This window comes from Topomyia yanbarensis, unplaced genomic scaffold (assembly GCF_030247195.1).
Source record: "Topomyia yanbarensis strain Yona2022 unplaced genomic scaffold, ASM3024719v1 HiC_scaffold_4, whole genome shotgun sequence".
NCBI lineage: Eukaryota > Metazoa > Arthropoda > Insecta > Diptera > Culicidae > Topomyia > Topomyia yanbarensis.
Window position 1 is genome coordinate 980,041 of NW_026683602.1, and position 20,437 is coordinate 1,000,477.

At 40.6% G+C, this 20,437-nt stretch overlaps 2 protein-coding genes across 9 annotated transcripts in view; one reads left to right on the forward strand and one right to left on the reverse strand.

Moving 5' to 3' along the window:
- Positions 1-10,162, reverse strand: part of LOC131695498 (uncharacterized) — a 49,170-nt gene extending 39,008 nt beyond the window's left edge. Inside the window, exons 1-2 of one of the 2 annotated variants that reach the window (XM_058984039.1) lie at positions 9,485-10,162; positions 9,272-9,408 (exon numbers count right to left, since the gene is read on the reverse strand). The gene's annotated coding sequence lies outside the window, so the exon portion shown is untranslated. Of the gene's footprint in view, positions 1-9,271 lie in introns of both variants that reach the window. The other variant, XM_058984040.1, reaches the window with a different exon arrangement.
- A 4,582-nt stretch (positions 10,163-14,744) lies between these two features.
- LOC131695444 (multiple coagulation factor deficiency protein 2 homolog) lies at positions 14,745-19,137 on the forward strand. 7 transcript variants are annotated; one of them, XM_058983954.1, is made up of 6 exons: positions 14,745-14,878; positions 14,971-15,163; positions 15,253-15,336; positions 15,407-15,594; positions 15,735-15,883; positions 18,764-19,137. In XM_058983954.1, exons 2-6 carry the CDS (start codon positions 15,077-15,079, stop codon positions 18,952-18,954), a joined length of 699 nt encoding a protein of 232 aa, XP_058839937.1. In that variant the 5' UTR covers positions 14,745-14,878; positions 14,971-15,076; the 3' UTR covers positions 18,955-19,137. The 7 variants fall into 7 exon arrangements, with proteins under 7 accessions (XP_058839937.1, XP_058839939.1, XP_058839938.1 ...); XM_058983956.1 differs by lacking the exon at positions 18,764-19,137 and adding an exon at positions 18,425-18,734; XM_058983955.1 differs by lacking the exon at positions 18,764-19,137 and adding an exon at positions 18,095-18,400.
- Positions 19,138-20,437: the final 1,300 nt, after the last annotated feature.

The following is a 20,437-nucleotide window of genomic DNA, read 5'->3' on the forward strand; positions in this document are numbered from 1 at the left end:
TCATCACCTAGCAATATCAAACATTAGTCAAACGTGATAGACGGTCAGTTTGAATTGAGACGATTAATGAAACAGCTGACACGCAATGTTGCGTGCATGAATGAGTCGACTAAATCTGTACTTTGCGCTCGGGAAATTCTGATGGTCGCGTAGCGGTCGTCAACCAGTTTGGCAATCCGTGCGTCTGGGCTATGGCGGTCTGTGCTAATTAGCGGGGATAATTATAATCAGCACTACATCGTCACTTTCCCAGCGACTTCCTGTCCGCGGTGACCCAGATGGGTGGAATATTCTGGGAGGATACATTACTTTATTGCTAATTCGACCGCAACTGAAGAGTTGATTGAGTAACGAGTTGTTTTTTCGATGATCTGGAACTCACGAAAACTGAAGATTATCCATTTTCAAAGAATAATTATTATTGCTTTAGGCAATCTTTATTCCATGACGCTTATGGCCATGCCACGGAAACGTCCTGTCTCAAGGTTGCGAGACGAATATATGGCATTTCGATCGATAAATGGCTGTCAAAAGTATTCACCCCAAAACGTTGTCGTCAAACTTTCAACTCCATCTAACCATCCCCGGCTGTCATCAGTTTACCCTTTTTTACTCAATAACATCACCAGAATGCGGCACTCAAATTGATGGAAAGCCGGTTCCGTATAGGACCTCCGGGCAGGCGACACCGACCGGCAGTTTACTCAAAACAGCAAGCCAAGCCAAAAGTGGATCAATCAAATCGCGTGAGTTGTTGTGATAAATTCTATCCTCGCGAGTAGGTACTTCTCTCTCTCTTTTGCCGGACGAATGTGACGTGAGGGGCAACCACAGCCAGAGCCTACTTGTGGATCGAGGGATCGATGTAGTCTCAGAGGAAGGGATGGCAGTTAGGATGTTTTTGTTTTGTTTGCAACTGTGACGTGGTGACATTTAGCGTGCATGGGACTGATGGGGAAAATAGGGTTCTTTACTGTAGCAAACCACAAAAGAGCGTGAAATCATGTGGCGGTAAAACTCTGAAAAGGCATTTCAAATTCAATGTGCCATACACATTGGTGGATTGAAAGTGATTAACATTGAACATATTGAAAGGTACGGTTATTATCTGACAGTAACACTGACACCACCAGAAGAACCCAATCGGTGGAAAATGGCATCGAGGCTGACTGTGTGTGCTTTGCCTGCCTTGCAGGCATACGATGGAAGGCTTCCGATAGAGGTTTTCCCAGCTCCGCATAGTATGTGCTTTGCGTTTAGTGCGGTAGGAATCGTTCTACCGACTAGTGGAGCAAGAATCGGCTATCGTGAGTTGTGCACTGCAGGGAAAATTGTTTGTTACTTTCACCGGAATGCGTTCGGCGAAACACACATACACTATGTACACGCGGTGACAGGGAGTCGGCTAGAAACTACGGTGGCATTTATGTTCAAAAGTGATAACTTTTACATAGAGAAAACAGATTGGCACCTTTTCGATCCGCTTCTACTATACTTAACCAACCAACAATATGACACGTAATTTTTGAACGACCCCACGTTACAATCTATGGTTGTATCTTGAGAAGGAAACTGTTAAAATCAGCGTTGAAAGGGTAAATACCGTTTATGACTGGGACAGGAAATTACCGGGGACGGACTGCTTGCGATCAATTTTAATTTAATTAACCCAGTGCGAAAACATGATCCTTGAATGCTGATAGGGTTTATGCAAATACAGAGAGAGCTGCGAAATGTGGACGATATTCAGATGTAAACTAAACTATTTAAACATGCGATCACATCATAGGTTTAGTAAGTCGTGGTTTTGTATTCGGATTTCGTCGCATCAGTAACTGGAGGACCGATTTGGATAATCGCACCATGCTTCGATTTCGCTACAATGTTCGCGGATGACCTATCGGTTATCCAATTTTCTCCTCCAGTAATAATAAACATTACGGAACCACTAACAGAAGGGTTTCAAAATTGAACAACCGAATCAGACATTTTTTCATGCATTATTCCGAGCAGTCAGTCTATAAAAAATGTGACATAATAGCGGTAAAAGCAGTATAGCAAGCCTTGATTTTCTCCTGCAAATGAAAATTAATTGAAGCAGTTCTCGCTGGGAAAAAAATACGTCCTTTCGATCAATAACGATTCCTCCCGAACTTAGAAGAACCTAGAACCATGAATTGTTGACTTTCACACTTTACCTTCAATTGAAAAAGGCAATAAAAATCAAAGCTTATCGGGTAGAATAATCAGAAAGGAACAAAAAGAATACCCGAATGGCTCCCTGGATTAAGTAGCGCACCATAGGCAGCAAACAGATTGCGAAAGGGGAAGCGAAAAATGAACTATAGGTATAAATTAATATTACACTCGTAAACTTAGGGCCGAAAACTTATCCATAAACATTACACGCGAGCACGGTACGTCACGTCTGTTGTCCCTTTTACAGTTCATTAGACGGGAGTTGCGTTCGCACTTTGGCTGGTAGGTAAATCTAGATTGCTCGTAAAATTACAGAACCAAAAACCTTGAGACTAGAGCTCGGTAGAATTCGAATTCTTACCTGTTTGTTTTGTGTGTTGTTGTTGCATGAAAATTATTAGAATATTATTAAAATATCTTAAAGAACTTTTTTTTCGATAGTTGTTCTATTGGAGCTCTAGAGCTAGGATCTCGGAACGGAAGGGCTGCTCCTCACCAGAATCATTCACTACAATTGCTGACGAGACGTGAAATGTTACCCACTGAAACACTGCTTAAGGTCAATTGAAGCGGGCCGTGATTTTAAATGTGATATTTCCATATCAACTTTTGAATAGGGCTAATAAGATTTGTAAACAATCTTTTGTTGGCATGATTTCTCTTTATTTCAACCCAGAAAACATTTGAAATTGATTCTACCAAGGGTAAAGATGTTGATTCATGTGTATTTCTCATGAAAATCAACTCAGCATCGGAATAATGAGCAAAATAAGTTTGTGTACATAAATCTCCTTAACCCTTTCTGAAGACTTAATATTGATTTATTGTACGGTTCAGATTTGTGTAGGGACTTGATGATTGCGTGTATAATCGCGAAGGGCTCGAGTGTTTGTACGTTAACGGGTTCGAGCGCGTGGGCTTTGTATATTGCGTGTGCTAGCGTGTATTGCGACCAGTTCATTGACGCCCCCACCATTCGCTACGGACTACTCGGAATAGTCTCCGGAAGATCGTCCGTCCTACGATTTCGAGTGGAGGATGACGTTCTGTTCTTAGGTGCCCCGACAACCTATCGTCGATGACACGTGCTCTCAATCTAGTCCCAGGCGGTGGATGTACCCTACTCCGGTCACGCTCGCTGGTCTATAAAACTGACTTGTCGAGTGCCAAGATTGGTCCGACGATTCCGGTTGAAGTATGACTTCCGGTTCATCTGTGCCTCTACGACCCGAAGTCCTGTACTGCTACGTTGCTTCTCCCGCCGTATTCATTGTAACGCTGAAATGATCTGAACGACTGTTCTGTCCACCGCGTCCCAGTTTCTTTGTCTGTACACTATCTGTGGAAATTATTGTTCATGTTGACGTCCTCACCGACAATCATTTCGTTTTGCTCGAGTCGAATCGCTGGTATTCGAAGACCACGTGCTCAGGTGTCTCCTCACGCGATGCAGAACGGCGATCTCGCGTTGTCAAACCTGTTCAGATACTTCTTGAAATAACCATGACCAGACAAGAACTGCACCATGTAGAAATTCATTTCACCGTGCACTCTGTTCACCCATATCGCCAGAAATGGAATTAGTCGATGGTTTCCATTTACCATTTACTGCGTTATCCCACTTGCTTAAGGTATTAGCTCGGGCTCGTTTACGGGCTCCTCTCGTGCCTCGATCTTTGTAACACTGGCTGTCTTATTCGAGTGGAAGGTTTATGGGAATCTTTCCAGTTATCAAGTAGGCTGCTTCTGACGAGATAGTTCGCTAGACGCCCGCATGACCATCAACCTGAACGTACTGTTGTATGTGTATGTGTCAAAAGTGTTACGCATTTTCATAGATATGGCTGCATTTATTTGCACAAAATTAGTCGTAAATGATAGGTACAACCTTCCCATCGGCTGGTATTGAATCGTTTCGTTTCGTTTCGTTCCGTTTCGTTCCGTTTTGTTCCGTTTTATTCCGTTTTGTTCCGTTTTGTTCACTTCATTCATTTCCTTTATTTCCTTCATTTTATTTTAAGTGCTGCAAACTAATGAACGATCCGACAGTGTTATATGTAAGAAATGTCTCATCTCTCTGCTAGGTGGATTAAGTCGATTTTCTAAATTAAACTCACCGCTTCTGTTTATTACTCTGATATCAGTAAAAAGTAATTTTCTAAGCACTAATATCAGCAAATAGGGGACCATGACAGCGTTAGCATCAAAATGCCCGTTTATATGGACGATGATAAGATTGATGTGCCTCTACACGATATATCCCCGGCAGGGACGGACCCAGAAAAACTTTTCGGTAGGAGTCTGAAATTTCGATGTTAAAATGAAAATTGCGCAATTCGTAATACGTAATAGCCTTATTTAATGAATATTATAAGTTTTGTTGGTCAAATTTGGTTTAGCATGATTTTGAGTTTGAAACTTGTATAAACATGAAACTAATTTGAAATTTCTCAACAAGTAAAAAAATTCGGAGGGGATCCGGACCCTCAGAACCCTTCCCTCGGATTCGCCACTGAATTCCCCGGGTACTAGCAATGAATTTGTTACAACCATCATGCCGGAATACGGAACGCTGGCAACCGGTAAATAAATACATTTTTCCAGGTATTTCCGAAGGCGTGTATGCCCCGAGAATGCGAGTGCCGAAACCTATTGCTCTTACCTGAACCTTCAATACGAAATAAAAGGAGTTATCAAATCTCAAATCACGCTCTGCACATATAAAGAACAGACCCCTACGGGCCAGTTCTGCAACAAGAAGGCACACTATGGGAAACCATGTACAAAAACCTCTAACGAAACAACAACAGCCAACCCACAGGCCTCAGCAGCATCAATTAAATCACAAACAAACCGGCGTTGTTGCTCACGCACCAACGAATGCTGGAACAATAGAATCTACGCACAGCGTGTCCAATCATTGTGATGCGCCTACTACTTCCCAATCGACTGCCAGCACCACCGACGATAAAGTAAATGACTTCGACTTTCACTTGTCCCGTAATGTCAAGAAATCGTTTCTGAGCTCATTATTTTATTAGCTGCGGTTAGTGTAGTGCTTGTTTTTTGTTTATTTCACACGGCTCAATCCGTTAGTATAACTGAGCTGTGGGTCTTTTTTGATTTTTATAATATGTAAAAAATAAAAATTAATTTTCACTAAGACTATCCAACGGCTCTTGTTCACGCAGCTTGCTGCTGCGTGTTGAGATCCTCTTCCTTGGCGGTGAAACAGCTGCGTTGTTTCTAGTTTGCTGCCGCAACTAGAGGGTCATTCAGTTCGCTTTCTCTCGCGTTTTCATTCACGTCCATGTCGTCATCGGTACTGCATTCATGTTGCTCACGGTCGGTTTTTCTTACTTGTTTTTTTTGTGTGCTTACGCGTCGCTGTTGTAGATCGATCTTCATCGGCATCTGATTCATTTTTGGTGGTGGTGGTTGTTGGTTTGGAAGCATTTGGTGTAATTGTTGTAATTTCGCTGTTCGTAACGGTAGTTGGTTTAGTGGTCCGGGCCATATCGTTGAGTTAGTGTTTGTTAAAGCGCGGTCCGCAGTCGTTAGTTTAACAACCGGTTGTAGTTTAGCATACGACGACTGTGTACCGGTCTTGGCCGTAGCGGATGGACTTTCTTTAGCAACCTCCGAGCAAGGTTTTCCGTGGTGTAGCGGTTGATCACAGAACTGGCACGTAGGAATCTGCCTTGGGTAGGTCACCATTGTTCGCTGATTAAATGTAACACCTTGTGTTTTGCCATAAATGGTTAGATATGAGGGGATAGGTTTTGGCCGCCGCATTTTCACCACAAGAACTCCGTTGCGGAGACCTGGGAAGATGTTTGTCCGTGTGTCTTCCGTAATGGTTTCCACTTCACTCTATTTTGACATGAGTTGTTTGATAACAGCGTGATTAGTACGCGGTGCCAAGTCATGTAGCTTAACTTCAATAGTGTCACGGTCTACATATGTTAGGATGCTGTATAAAATGTCATTACATTCGACAACGTGCTTCAAGTTGTTCTGCGTATCAAATGATTCTGCTTGTTTAATGTTTTGGAACGTAATCAGTATCAGTATCGAAATAAAAAAGATACCTTTGTTCTAAGTACCAACATGAACTGTTGCAATAAATTTAGAGTAAAAATTCCCGTGTACGTTTAAGATGAGATGGCCCGATATCAATAATACCAAAATTTATGTCGCAATATGAATATGTTCTCTTTGTCAAGGAGAAAATGAGTTTTTATGGAATAAATACTAGTAATTATGATTGCGATACCGTTAAGCCTATAACCATTGACCAGAAATCGGGAGGCCCTCTCTACAAATCGTTAGACTGAAATTCACCGTCACAGGCTCTGGGATATTTTATTAAAATTCTCTTCACTGACTCAAAAAATTATATTGATAGGAAGAAACTATCCGCCAAATACGCCATTTTTCATCATATCTTGCTGGGCGAACTAAAAACTACAAGGGGCAGCCCTAAGGGGTTGCACGAACTGTAGACGTAGGACTATACTACTTAATGTAAAATATTTATTTTCTTAGTACTTAGTGTGTGGGAAAAAAACACCCGGACCGGTGAAGAAAAATCAAATTTTAGACAATATAATCACATCTCATGTATAGAACAAACTTTCTAGTTGCTCTCAAACAGATCCTAAAAGTTCAAACACCCATGAATAACCCCAAGTTTGTAGATGTGTTTCGATGCCACAGGATTGTAAAATTCAATTCTTCCGTGACAATTTTTTTTGCCTGCAAAATGCCCTGTGTGTATGCAAAGCTCATGATTTGTTGGGATATTAGCATTGATCGGAAAATGCTTTCCAACGCTGCGCATTGCATACATACAGGACATTTTGCAGGTCACCAGAAGCTGTTCATTTTACTACGGACACATGTTCATTTTACCCACTCGCTATAAACATGTCTCATTTTTGGACATGTTTAGAAATCAAGAATCATGTTTGAAAAAATGTGTTTATGACGAAGTATTTTTACCAGATATGTACAAAACATGTCTAACAAGAAACATAAGGTGTAATATCTCATTCACTTATTAGTTAGAAAATAATGACTTTGCATAACGTGTTCATTTTACCGCCAAATCCCCTACCTACCAACACATTCACCCCAAACATTGAACCCAAGCGTACAATGCAAAATAAGTCAACGCTGATGATGATGGGTAGAGCGAAAGAGACAACTAGTACCACTACGGCACTATTAGCGCGTTTCACCAAAATTCCACGCGGCCTTTCCCGATTGAAAGGAACGGCCGCGCTTAGCCCATCTGTCATAATATCGTGATTTTGCATAGCGAAGGGCTGAATGATTTTGTTCCAAAAAACAGCCCTGCGTTATGCAACACTTTGTGCAGGTTGATTATACCAGTTGCAAGTGGGGCCAAATTCACCAAGTTCCGTAAAATTCCTTTTAAATTACAGAATTGATAAAATTGCTTAGATGAGCTAAACTAATTAATCAAATCCTGTTTTAAAAACTGTCCTTGCGTTTAAACCAATATGGGAAGCTTATTACTACCACTACATTACTTAATTTCAAGCGCAAATTGCAAATACATGTGCTAGTTAAACTAAAAATTTACTGGCAACATTACAGCGGCATTTAGGAAGCAGTTGGAGCGGTCGCCTGTTGGACGACACAGGGTAACGTCCCTCCACAGCCAGTGTAACGGACTTCTAGCTCAGCTACACTGGCTGTAAAAAACACAGCGCAGTGATCTGCTTCGCTAGCGTTGCGCGCTAGGTACACCAATCCGTCGTACAGGGCTTGGGAAGCGCTATCTTCTGTGTGTTGATGCGCGATATTTTGACAAGGTTGTATATTATTTAATTTTTTAATGCTATGATATCAAAAATCTTTGGGTTTATCTATTGGAATCTATTCTTAGAAGTATTTCGGGGCGATTTGCGCAAAAAAATTGAAAATTTATCGTGAGATGGCTAAATTATATGCGTTTAAAATTGGACCACTTTTCGTTACATACCATTTTTGTAGAATTTGCAGAGTGCACCCCCATATCGAAAACAAAGACGTAGTCCTACGTCAAAAAAGATTGAAGAATGAGAAATTCAGAGGAATATCAACATCACGCTTTTAAGATTTTTTGGATTTTAAAGTCTATGTAAAATATTCAACAAAATGCACTTGTATAAATCAAAAGAAACTTTCATAAATGTAATTTCTCAATAATAGTTGTACATTTGAAATTTCCGCAACTTTTAATAGAATTAAAATAAAATTGAACAGGGAATTGGTCCTATGTCTAAAACATTTTTTTCGTTGTTCATGGCCGTTTATGAACCCCAAATATATTAAAGATGTCAAAAAGTCCAGTTCACCGTACATTTTCTTTCGCCCAAACTTTTGTTATTGCACCTGAGTTGGGGGAGGCGCAAGTCGGGCAGCGTTCACTCTTCCTGTTCCTAGTGATCCTCGAACTTTTTCTGAGCGCCTTTCATCATTTCATAGCATGGAAGTTTTCATGATGGAAGAGCCAACTCTTGCTCAATGCTTAACTACATTTATCTTGAAACTTTTTCTTAGTTCTAGCGACATTCAATTGGTTAGAGATTACTAAGTTGGGCAAGTTATGAAAAGTTTTGAGCCATAGTACTCCGTTGAGAGCAAAGATTTAGAATACACCGATCGGAAAATTAGAAGTGGCCAGCTCATTGGGAACAGCCTTGATATCTTACGAAAATATACCATTTGTATTCTGCTGACAGGAGTCACATATACACAGAGTTACTGCGAATCGTTCGATTTCACCAATATTGTCTCTCCTTACTATTGTAATGAGTTCTATTGTTTCATATCAACAGTTATAGAGGCACGTGTTGCAATATTCAATAAATAAAACCACTTTTGACATTGACAAATAATGAATAAAATAGTTACAACGAGAAAAGATCCGATCCCACAAAAGCACAAGCAATCATAACTTCCCCAGCAGGTTCCTGTATAATTCAACAGACTTCTATCGGGAACTGAATCTACACTAGCTGAGTAGAATTTATTTATAACCTCGTCTGACTTCACTTACCGCCAGCTGTTTGTACCTTGGTACGCCGAGAACCACACCGTTTGACCTCCACCGGTGTATATACAAAGCGCTCTTTTCTGTTGCTTCAAGCCGGCCGACTGCTGACCGGTTTATGTGGTTATTTCTCGGGGGCCTCTCTTACGTAAAATTGAAAAAAATGTAACAATCTTCTGTTCCACTTTTCACTCAGCTTCATCAAAAATTCAAACTCACAATTTATAATGAAAACCTTCGATCGTCCCAGCAGAACGGATCCTTTGTTTACCACTAACACCACCACTCGGACTGGCACAATATGTTTACAACCTGGTGTCTGCGAGAGAAACCGAGCAGAGTTTGTTCTGCGTTCGGATGCCTCACATAGATACGCTAATGTCAGCCAGCGGAGCGGACAGACACTTGACGACCGATTCTCGTAGCATATAGAAAATAACACTTCGCTTTGCTCTCTTTCTTCTGCGCCACCTACTTCCCCGGAGGCCCGCCAGCCAAAGCAAATACTTCTTCGATTCGAGTTTTCCTTCAATTTTCACCTCGACTTTGTGGCCGACTTCAGCAAACACAACACTGATTTGCTATCCAAACAAAAGCGAGCACTCTTCTTTCCGGTTGATCCCCTCAAGTGGTTGAGCTAGGTCGACAGCGACCTAATCCCATCGTCCGAATGCGACAGATTGTGACATTCTGGCGTAATCCGTACAGCAGGAAACCGACCGATGCGGATATGTTGAACCACGCACCGTTGTACTGCAGAATGCTGCAGACTCTGAGAATGCGTGTGCGGGGGAGGGAGAGCCACCGACCGATACCATAGACGAGACAGCTTATGCCGCAGCGCAGCAGGGTGAATCCGAAAGCAAGGACCAAATCGAACCGAACGGAGCGAACCAATTCGTGAGACTGGTGCTGGAGGATGTTTCGTCCGTATGCCGCACTATCAGAGTCCTAAACAGATCGGGGCCCCGTAGGTAGGAAAGATAGGCAGATCTATGCTCACTCGAACTCAATTGGTGGCCGTCGTTTCTCTCGGAAAATGGTGTGTTTATCGCGAAATTTCTCATCGAGTTCGGTCAGTAGAAATGAGTTTATACATACCTGCTGTAGGAGGAAGATGATGGTTGATGGGTTGTTTGTGTTGGTGTGGGTGGATGGACGATTTTCCCGATCAGTGTGATGTGCGAGAGCTTAGCTTTTCCGAGTTATACCGATAGTTTTTTTTAAGCTTTCTGAGTCAAAAGTAATCACATTGCAGCATAAGCGGGCCTTACACGTTCAATATTTTTGTCAATACTAGAGTGTATTGACAAAAGTATTGTACGTGTAATGGAAAAAAAATTATTGACGATGTGGATTTCAAACGGGACTGAAATATTGTAACAATATCGTCAATACTCGTATTGACGAAAATATTGAACGTGTAAGGGCCGCTATAGAGTCTATTGTCAATACAAGCTTCACCACAGAAACAAAAAAGATTCATGGCTATCTGAGTTATTGAACCGAAAAAAGCTTTATATTGTTGGTACCCATTCGTTGGTACGCCTCTGCATGGGACAGTTTTACGAGTTCTATACAATCCACCAGACTTTGTTGGAGCACGTGGCATGTGATGCGCATGCCTCCCACCGGCAACAAACATTTCGGAGAGAAAACACTTCGTGCACCTGAAAGCATATCTGCAGAATGTTGAGAGATTGTCAATGTTCGATAAGAAAAAAAGCATGAATTATGCACAATTTATTTATGCTACATTGCTACGAGTATCTCTTTCTCTCTTCTAAATAAAAAAAATGCTTCGGATGTGGAAGGATGTCATTCGATGCTATTAGAGATGATCGAAAATCAATTTGTGATCGTCGTTCTAAAACAATGTTATCTTATAGTTTCTTTATAGTACATTTTTTTGGAGTAGAGCTGGTCTGATCGGCATTTCTGCCCTACCCAAAGATGCTTGCCCCCTCGATACAAGTTTGAACTAGGTCGAATTAGCACATGGGCGCCATATAAATATCATTGTCAATATGAATAATCTTATATGTTGTCAGCGTGATTGTTGTTCGTTCTTGCCTTTTTATGTTCAAAATACCAATTTACCTTGTCGTTGTAATATCAATGTTTCTTTACAGATCTCTTAATAGATTAACTTGTCTTTTTTGATTGTTTATTTGTTTCCATTTTTTTACTATAATATGTATTATATGTATTTTTTTTTTCGAGAGTTGTCCTACTGGAGCTGTAGAGCTAAGGTCTCGGCAGGGCTCTCCGTCAGAATCACTAACTACAATTGCAGACGAGATGGGGAATGTCACCCACTAAAACACTGCTTAAGACCAATTGTTACGGGCCGTCATTCTGAATGTGATATCCATTGTGCGGTTCAGATATGTGCGAGCGTAGGGACTTGAGGAGTGCGAGTATCATCGCGAAGGGCTCAAGCACTTGTATCAAATCGAATGCAACGTGTTCGCTCGGCTGTGCGTTTGTACGTCGCGTGTGCTAACGTGTATATAACTCCGCGTGTGTAACTTCGATTTTATAACCGTGTGTTCATTCGCATATTCCCGTGTTTTTCATGGATGATGGTACACAGATTGTTAATCTGATACTTAATTTTCGTTGCACAATTCAGATGCTAGAAGAGAGTATCACTAGAGTTCCCGGTCACGTCGCCATGGAACGTGTTGTCTAGTGAATATGAGCGCCATTTTTTATTGGTTCAACTGAAGGCATGGACCTAGTCTGTTAAACCCGAAGAAAGAGATTTCCTGACGTGATCGATGCATTATCGGCCGTCTGTAAGTTTCCGCTTGAGACCGCGTTTATAAGAATATTAGTGGTAAAACTTTCACTTTATCACCGGGGTGTTTTCATGCTTGCGAGACCGCGGGTTTTAGTGTGCGTGAATGATCGCGAAGGTCTTAAGCGTTTGTATGTTGATGTGCTGAATGCAAGAAGAGAGTGAGATTTCCCATATCACTAAAGTTCCCGGTCATGTCGCCATGGAACGTGTTGTCTAGTGAATATGAGCGCAATGTTTTTGTTGGTCCAACTGAAAGCATGAATCTAGGCTGCTAGGACCGGGACTAGGGACTTCTGGACGTGACCGATCCATTATCGCACAAGCAGCGGGTAATGCTTAAGACCGCGTTTGTAAATTTATAGATGCCAAAACGTTCGCTTAATTGCCGGGGTGTTTTAATGTTGGCCAGATCGCAGGCGTAAGTATGTGTGGATGATTGCAATTGCATGTTCGCGTTTGTGACCAAGTTTATGTAATCGCGAATGCCACGAACGTTTGTACGTTTGGAATGAGAGAGATTGTGAGTGTTAGCATGAATCTAATTTAAGTTTTAGTAGTAGAAGGAAACATGACGTGCCGAATAAAGTAAAAAAGGTGCAGATATTAATTAAAGATATATAAATTGACCGTTAATATTTTTGGTATATAAGAGTAGTGGAAAAGCAGACGAATGGAAGCACATCAAAACAGACTAAGGAAGTAAAAGAAGCCAGCAAATGCCATTACCGATGAATTAATCCTACTTTAATTTATCCAATTCGTTTTTCCCGAATGAATCAAATCGAATGAACGAATTGAGCACCGGAAAAATATGACCAACGAATCCTAGAAAAGATTACCAACTGTTTTATCATAAATGTCAGTTCTGTATCCATTCCTTGTCCCAGCTGTCACCAATACTCAGACTAACACACACAGATATACGACTAGCACATAACAATTGTACAATAATAGTAAAAACTACAATTATTACTACTCTAACCCTAGTAGGTTTTTATTTATACTTATATATTTTATTAGCCTTATATAGTTGACCGAGTAGACCGATAAATCGACACTCAATGACCTCCCTCTGTGTAAGTAGCGTTAAGTCCACTACTCGGGTTCTTGTTTGCCCGGCGTACCCTTCATTTCAGGGCGGCCTAGGTGCCTCTACCGGAATAGGGATCTTTAGGGGAGTGCGGGTTAAGGCATATCCTGATGCAGATTAGTACCGTGAGTTAATATCTCAGTCCTTTTTCAATTTTTAGGCCCGAAACTATTGAAAAAAAAACATTTTTAGTTTGTTTTCTTTTAGGACAATAACACATCCAAACCCATGCGACTTGCACGACACTATAGGTTGCCTTATCAGATCTACCATAGTTTGCAGATGAAACTTGGGATGGCAGGCTGCTAGCGGATTGCAAAAGTACCAGATCATGCTGTGTGGGGTGATGTCCCGGTTAACAATGAGGCGAACGAGATATTTGCAATCATTTAGTAGGACAACTCCATATTAAATTTGCAAAAGGGCGAATAAGATTTGTAAACGAACTATTATTTTGATGGTTTCTCTTAATTTACTATAATTTCGAAGCAGAAAACCATTGAAATTACTTCTACGAAGGGTCAAAATTTACATTAACGCATATTTTTCATGAAATTCCACTCTGCAGCAGACTAATGAGCGAAACAAGTTTGTTTACAAAAAACACTTTCGCCCTTTTGACGAATTAATATTGAACTGTCAGTTTGTTGGTTGAATTTAATTTGGTTTTTTTTTTAATTTAATAATCAGAAAAGAATAATTAAGGTTTGAAAATGATATGAGTGTACTCGTAAGGACACCTGCTATCAATACATATGAAAAACTGAGGCATTTTTTTTCCAAATTAAAGATCCCTATTTCGGATTTTCGTAATGGTTTCAGCGGAAAAAAACTTTTTTTTGCATTTTTTTAGAACTTTTCGTGAAGCGAATTAATCAAAACTTTTGTTAATTATAGTGTATCATTTCAGTAATATGCTGTAATTTTTCTATGCAAAAATATCGACAAAAAACTCGGTGACGAAGCTTTTTGTGGAACGTCTCTGGATAAACATGATTAGCGGTGTTACCTGCCATACAAAAGCTGCTTAACCGATTTCTTTCAAACATTGCATACACATTCTATGTAAAAAAATGCCCAACCCCTACGTTGAGTTTTCGAGATAATTTTTCAATTAAGGGGTTTTTTTACTCATTTGAAATAAAAATTTCTATTTTTCACGAATTATTTTGCCTTTTTACGAGTAAACACCCCCTTAATCGAGTCAACGAGTAAACACCCTCTTATCTCAAAAACTCAACGTTGGGGTTTAACATAGGATGTTTATGCAAAATTTGAAAGAAATCGGTGAAGTAGGTGAGGCAGGTAACACCGCAAATCATATTTTTTCCCAGAGATGTTCCACGAAAACTTAATAGAAAATTACAGAATGTTATTGAAATGATACACTAGAATGTATAAAAGTTTTTATCAATTCGCTTCACGCAGTTTTAAAAACAAAACGCAAAAAAGTCCGCATCAAGTTGGTTACTCTAGCGTTTCAAAACGTTACACACGAATAACTACCGAGACAACAGTTGAGGCAACCATGCATCGAAACACCCTCACGCTTGTACTAATGTCAGAATCCCATGTTTTTTTGTTTCTTCACCTCTGTAAACATTCCGCGTTGTCAAACGCCAGTGAGATGAAACAGCAACAGCAGCAGTGGCAGAGCTGAAGAAACATACGTGGATATTTCATTGAGCGCCTCAAGTAGCTATTATACGTTCTACAGGTAAGTGTCGTGTCGTTTGTACCTGCTGCCGGAGACTAGATCCAACTTTAGCTAGCGAATTGTAACCGTTTGTTGTGTAACGTTTATTCCAGAAAATCTGACATTTATACGAAAGACACTCGTTGAGCCCACGAGATTAAGCAAGCTGGAAAGTGAAAGTTTTATTTTTATATAAGAAAACCAGTGCAACGGGAAATTATGAAACAGCTTGCGTTAACCTTGATACTGTTTGCAGTGGTGGCATTCGGTCAGCGGGTCGTACCGGGAGTCAATCCTAATCAGTATGTAAGTGCAAAGAATTTCAATGATGTTGGAATTTTCATTAATTTAAAACATTAATTGCATTATACACCATTGGTCATCCTCGAAACCAGCAACAGCAGCAAGGACAATATCATCAACCACCTCCGCCACAGTACAACAATCAGCAACCTCCACACCAACAGCAACAACATTATGTAAATACTCTATACAGTGCTCTACATCAGTGTCTCATAAGAATGCTAAACTCGTATTCATAATTTCTAGCAGCAACAGCAACAACCTCAGTATCAACAGCAGCAGGTTCCTGTACAGCCGCAGTACCAGCAACATCAACAGCAGGCACCAGTGCAACATCAACAACAACAGCAGCAACAGCATCATCCCGGTCAGGCCCAGCACCATGGCCAACCCCAGCAGGTGTTGAACACGAACAACATCCAACATGAGAAGCAGTAAGTAGCAGATACTGATAAGAGAAATCGCTTATCAATCCAAAATTAGCCGCCCCAATATTTCCCTTCAACAAGCTTAGATTAGTGTGCCTAGTAATCGATAAGGATTGCAACGCATTATCGACTGCCTTCTATTTTAGACACATCGCTGAACATATGGATGTACCGATCGATACCAGCAAAATGAGCGAACAGGAGCTGCAGTTCCACTACTTCAAGATGCACGATGCGGACAATAATAATAAACTGGACGGCTGTGAGCTGATCAAATCGTTGATCCATTGGCACGGTGAGTACCGCTCGCTTCTAGACATTTTCTCATCCCGTTGTGGCTAAATGTGCTTGCCGGTTCAATTTGTAGTAATATGTCCACAATTTGTAATGTTTTGTTTTTAATTCTTCATCCATGGCAGTGAAAGAACGCCAACATTTGTGCTGATGTCGGTGGGGTTCTGGTCTAACGTTAGAGCACTATACATTGTATCAAACTGGGAAAGACTGGACACTGGTATCAATAGTTCGTAGAGCACTAATCATTTCTATGTTTCCATCCTACACAGCCGCTGTCGGTTGCACAGGGTTCATAATAAATAGGCGGCACTATATAGATTATGTTCTTCAAATTGACACATTGAAACAGGACAATACCAACGCAGCTGTATGAGGGTATCGGCAATTGTAAAATTACAATCTAGGCGGTGAACGATCCGGTATTCATCTCATTAGTCATTGTATCACATTGACTAAATCGGAACCAATGTCCAGTGTTTGTTGCCTTCCATTTGAACCAAAAAAATCGTTTTCCATTTCACACCAATCAGCGTCGCAATCGCTAAAAGGAAGGCCACGAATTTGAGAACCGTTTTCCGTTGTAGGTATAAGGGCGAAGATTGATATCGAGTTTCGAGAAATGAAAAATGAAATAGAGTTTGTTCCTAGTATTATCACTGTAGGCTGTGGCAATACACGGAGCAGATAATGCAAATGCCGCCTTCACTAATGGGTTCAAAATAGAGGAACTGAGATGAATTAGGAAGTCGCAATCACACCTTACGAAATATGCCTCTTTCAATTATCACCTATTTTGTTTTGGTTTGCTTGTCACGTGAAGCGTGCTATAACTAAAATTTTATTTCCCAAATAAGTATCGACACATGGAAACACACGTTCTCAATTGATAAAAATGTTAGCCAGTTGAGAAAAATCCAAAATTAGTTCTACTTGATAGTAGAACCACTTTTTTATTAGTTTGATAAATTATTTATTGTCGTCTATCGCCAAGAAGATGCGATTAATCAGTGAGACGATGAATCACACTGTGAATAAAATTCGTTTATTTTTTATCATTTTTTTTTTCTAAATACGAAAAGGTCAAACGGCTTTTGTAAGCTAAGGTCGCGATCCTTGACAAATAAAATAAATATAAAACATGTGATTTTGTATTGATTTCCTAAAAAAAAAATATTTACAAGAACCCGAGCACATTAGTTCCAACGATTTGAATTCAAAAGTGAACGACCTCGTTGACCAAATGGATATTTTTCGATTTTTTTTTCACCCATCCACACAAACACACATACGAACGCCCGCATCCGCCAGAAGAAAGTAAAAACCAGGAACAACCCGGCCAACCCGCTCACCAGGACAAGATCTTCTCCAACGATGAGCTGTCTGCGTTGATCGATCCGATCCTTAGCTCGGACGATCACAATAAGGACGGCTTCATCGATTATCCGGAGTTTGTGCGGGCGCAGCACAAGGCGGCCACTCAGGACGAACAGCAACCCCCGCAGTGATCGTGGTGATCGCTGCTGGTTGCAATCTCGATTCTTTAACTTTCCACCTTTCAATGGACAGCAGTCCCCCAACCGAACCGAGCCAGAAACCATAACGCATAATCATGGGGTCATGGATCATGATTTGACGAAACATTCCGAGATTTGAAATTGAAAGTATTAGTTAATGGCACAAGATGCAGCTTCCTCCTGGCTGAGCGAAGCTGAACTATTATGACTATGTTGTAAAACAACAATCTCATTGTCAAATTTATTTTCAGAAAGAAAAAACTTTCTCAACTCGTTTTTGTATGACTCAAGATACGTATGATCGTGTATTTTTGTAAATGTAAAGCAACGAGAATTTTTAAGAAGCACAAAATTGATAGAAAATACAAACAATAACATTAAGGGATGTTGATTGTACATATAAAGCAAATAGTTTTTTTTTAATTAAGACGTAAAACGATGACCTAAGATAGTGCTTGTCGCAAATCATTCATCATGTACAATCATTATAATCTTCAAACATCGTCACACAGCATCGATCTTACTGTAGTTTTGTTTTGGTGTTGGTATAACGCATCTACAGGTTACATCGACGGGTACACACATAACAGCACACGTGATGGTCGGCATCCATTGCGCCACCTTCGTCGCACTGTGAACTGCTAAGCGCATCCTGTACTAACCGCATGCGATGTTCATTCCATACCTACTAACAGACGACAAGACGACAGGGAAAAAAAGTTCCGTCATCCATTACACCGACGACGATTTGGAAAGTATCGTCGACTCAGTGCTGAACCTAATGGACGCTAACCAGGACGGGTACGTCGACTACTTGGAATATCGACTGTCCGATGTTCATGCAAACCGCAACGACGATTATCCGCAGGGACGACCCTGAATGACGGTGTTGTGCTGTTTTTGTTATGTTCTTGTAAATTTGTAAATTTTGAATAATAAAAAGTGCTTTTTACCGGCAAGGGTGCTTAAACTTTCCTGGCTTTCCAAGAGTAACGCTAACACGGCACCACTTTCCTCGCAATCAGGAAACGAACAACACAAGGGTTCGGATGGGAAGGAAACGGAGGAGACTGAAAAACCGGTCCACGTTTATACCGACGAGCAGCTGACGACGATTGTGGAAGCGGTGATGGGAAATATGGACAAAAACGACGACGGGTTCATCGAATGGGCCGAGTACATAAAATCCTCATCCTAGTTGGCTATCACTTTTGCATGACGTTTTCGATACTTACTAACCATGGTTGATAATGGCAACTGCAACGAGTTAATAAACATTATCTAGTGCGCTACTAAACCAAGAAAGGCGACGGGGGAGTTTGTATGTTGTTATTCGAAAACCTTGCACTAATTTATTCTTGCAGACTCTAAAGAAGGCGAGGAGCATCACGGAGAAGGCGAACAGCGGACGGAGTCCGTTCCGCAGGATGACGATACGCTGCAATCACTGATCGATCCTATTCTGGAGCTGATGGACAAGGATCATGATGGGTTCATTTCTTACATGGAGTACCGACAGGCTGAGGCCTCCCAGGCGGCGAAGGATGCCCACTGAAGTGGGTGTTTTGATCGAGGGAGCAAAATAAGAGAAGGCTGATTTTTTGTCCAGTCAACGAGTTTTAGTTGTTTTCTGTTCTGTGCAACTGTGAGCATTTAGCAAGTGTTGTAATTTTGTTAAGATCTGACCAAGTTTAAGAAAAAAAAAGTTATCAAACTTAATACAGTCGTTGAATTTAAAGAGAGAAATTTTCTAGACTTGAGCTTTAAAGAAAGCGGCCTGTGGTTGGGACGATATTAGGGGATCCAAAGAACACGGACAAGGGACGACTTATTGTTAGGTATTTAGTCATTTGTTGAGTTTTGAGTTCGGCATATCAGAACCGGCGAAGGTCAAACGCTAAGAGTAAATTGACATATCCTTTTCCCTTCAGCTGCGACTGAAGCTGACTGCAAACGTTTGCAGTTGAATACCTTCACTGGTTGCAGCTTGGGGTCTTTAAAACAGACAACCGCATGTGTCAGTAGATCCCAAAAAATCAAGCTTTAATCAGAGATGATCCCGTCACATCCAACTCGATTAGCTGGTACATATACTCTACACTCCTTCGGAAAAGGCCCGTCGCCAGTAATTTCATTTCCCTGCTTCATACTGTTTACCACCTCCCGAAACTTATTATATTTTTATCACAGCTGAATATCTCTCCATCAGAACTTGAGAAATCTGGCAAAAGATTCAAACATTTCTTGCCTTTGATCCTGCAAAAGATTACAGATGGCCCGATTGCAGAGGTTAAGTTGAAATTGTATACGAGGAGGCGATTATCCATCTTGCCTTGAGGTAAATCATTATCAGGAAGTTATTTTTGTATGTTATTTTTGTATGCCTATTGCCTAGTGCAGGCTGGTATTATAAGAAAGCGTGGGGAATGCAATATTATACCGATACTTGACTTGCATATATCCAGGTGACTTATTAGAAAAGAAATACTGCTGCTTCTCTGCTCTGCTGGCCTAATGACATTAAACCTGTAGTGAGAAGAACAATGTCATAAATATGAAACATAAATAGATATAAATAAAAATAAATAAGAATATAAAATATGAGTGGAAAATAAAATCTTTTGAAATATTGAGATATAACCCTTTTCAAATATAACTGAAATACATCACAGTATTGCTTCAAATTCTCGAGCGCTCCGCTCTCGAGATTGAACTATTCTATCGGACCAATTCCTGCCCCACAATCGCCCAGATATACTGATGTGTGACAAGGGTCGACACCAAGTCACCATGATCAACGTGGCCGTTCCACAGACGGATCACAATCTAGTAGCTACGCACGGTGGAAAATTACCAGTTATTTCCCACTGGCTGTAGTGTTGAAGGAAATGCTGAATGCTGGCGAATAATGACAAAAAGTAATTTCCAATTATCATGTAAAGGATGCTGCGGTTCAAACTTTTAACTCGTTTCTTCTCGAAATAAGTAAATTGTTAGTTAGGTCTGACTCAACACCGCTCTAATAAAAAAAATATACA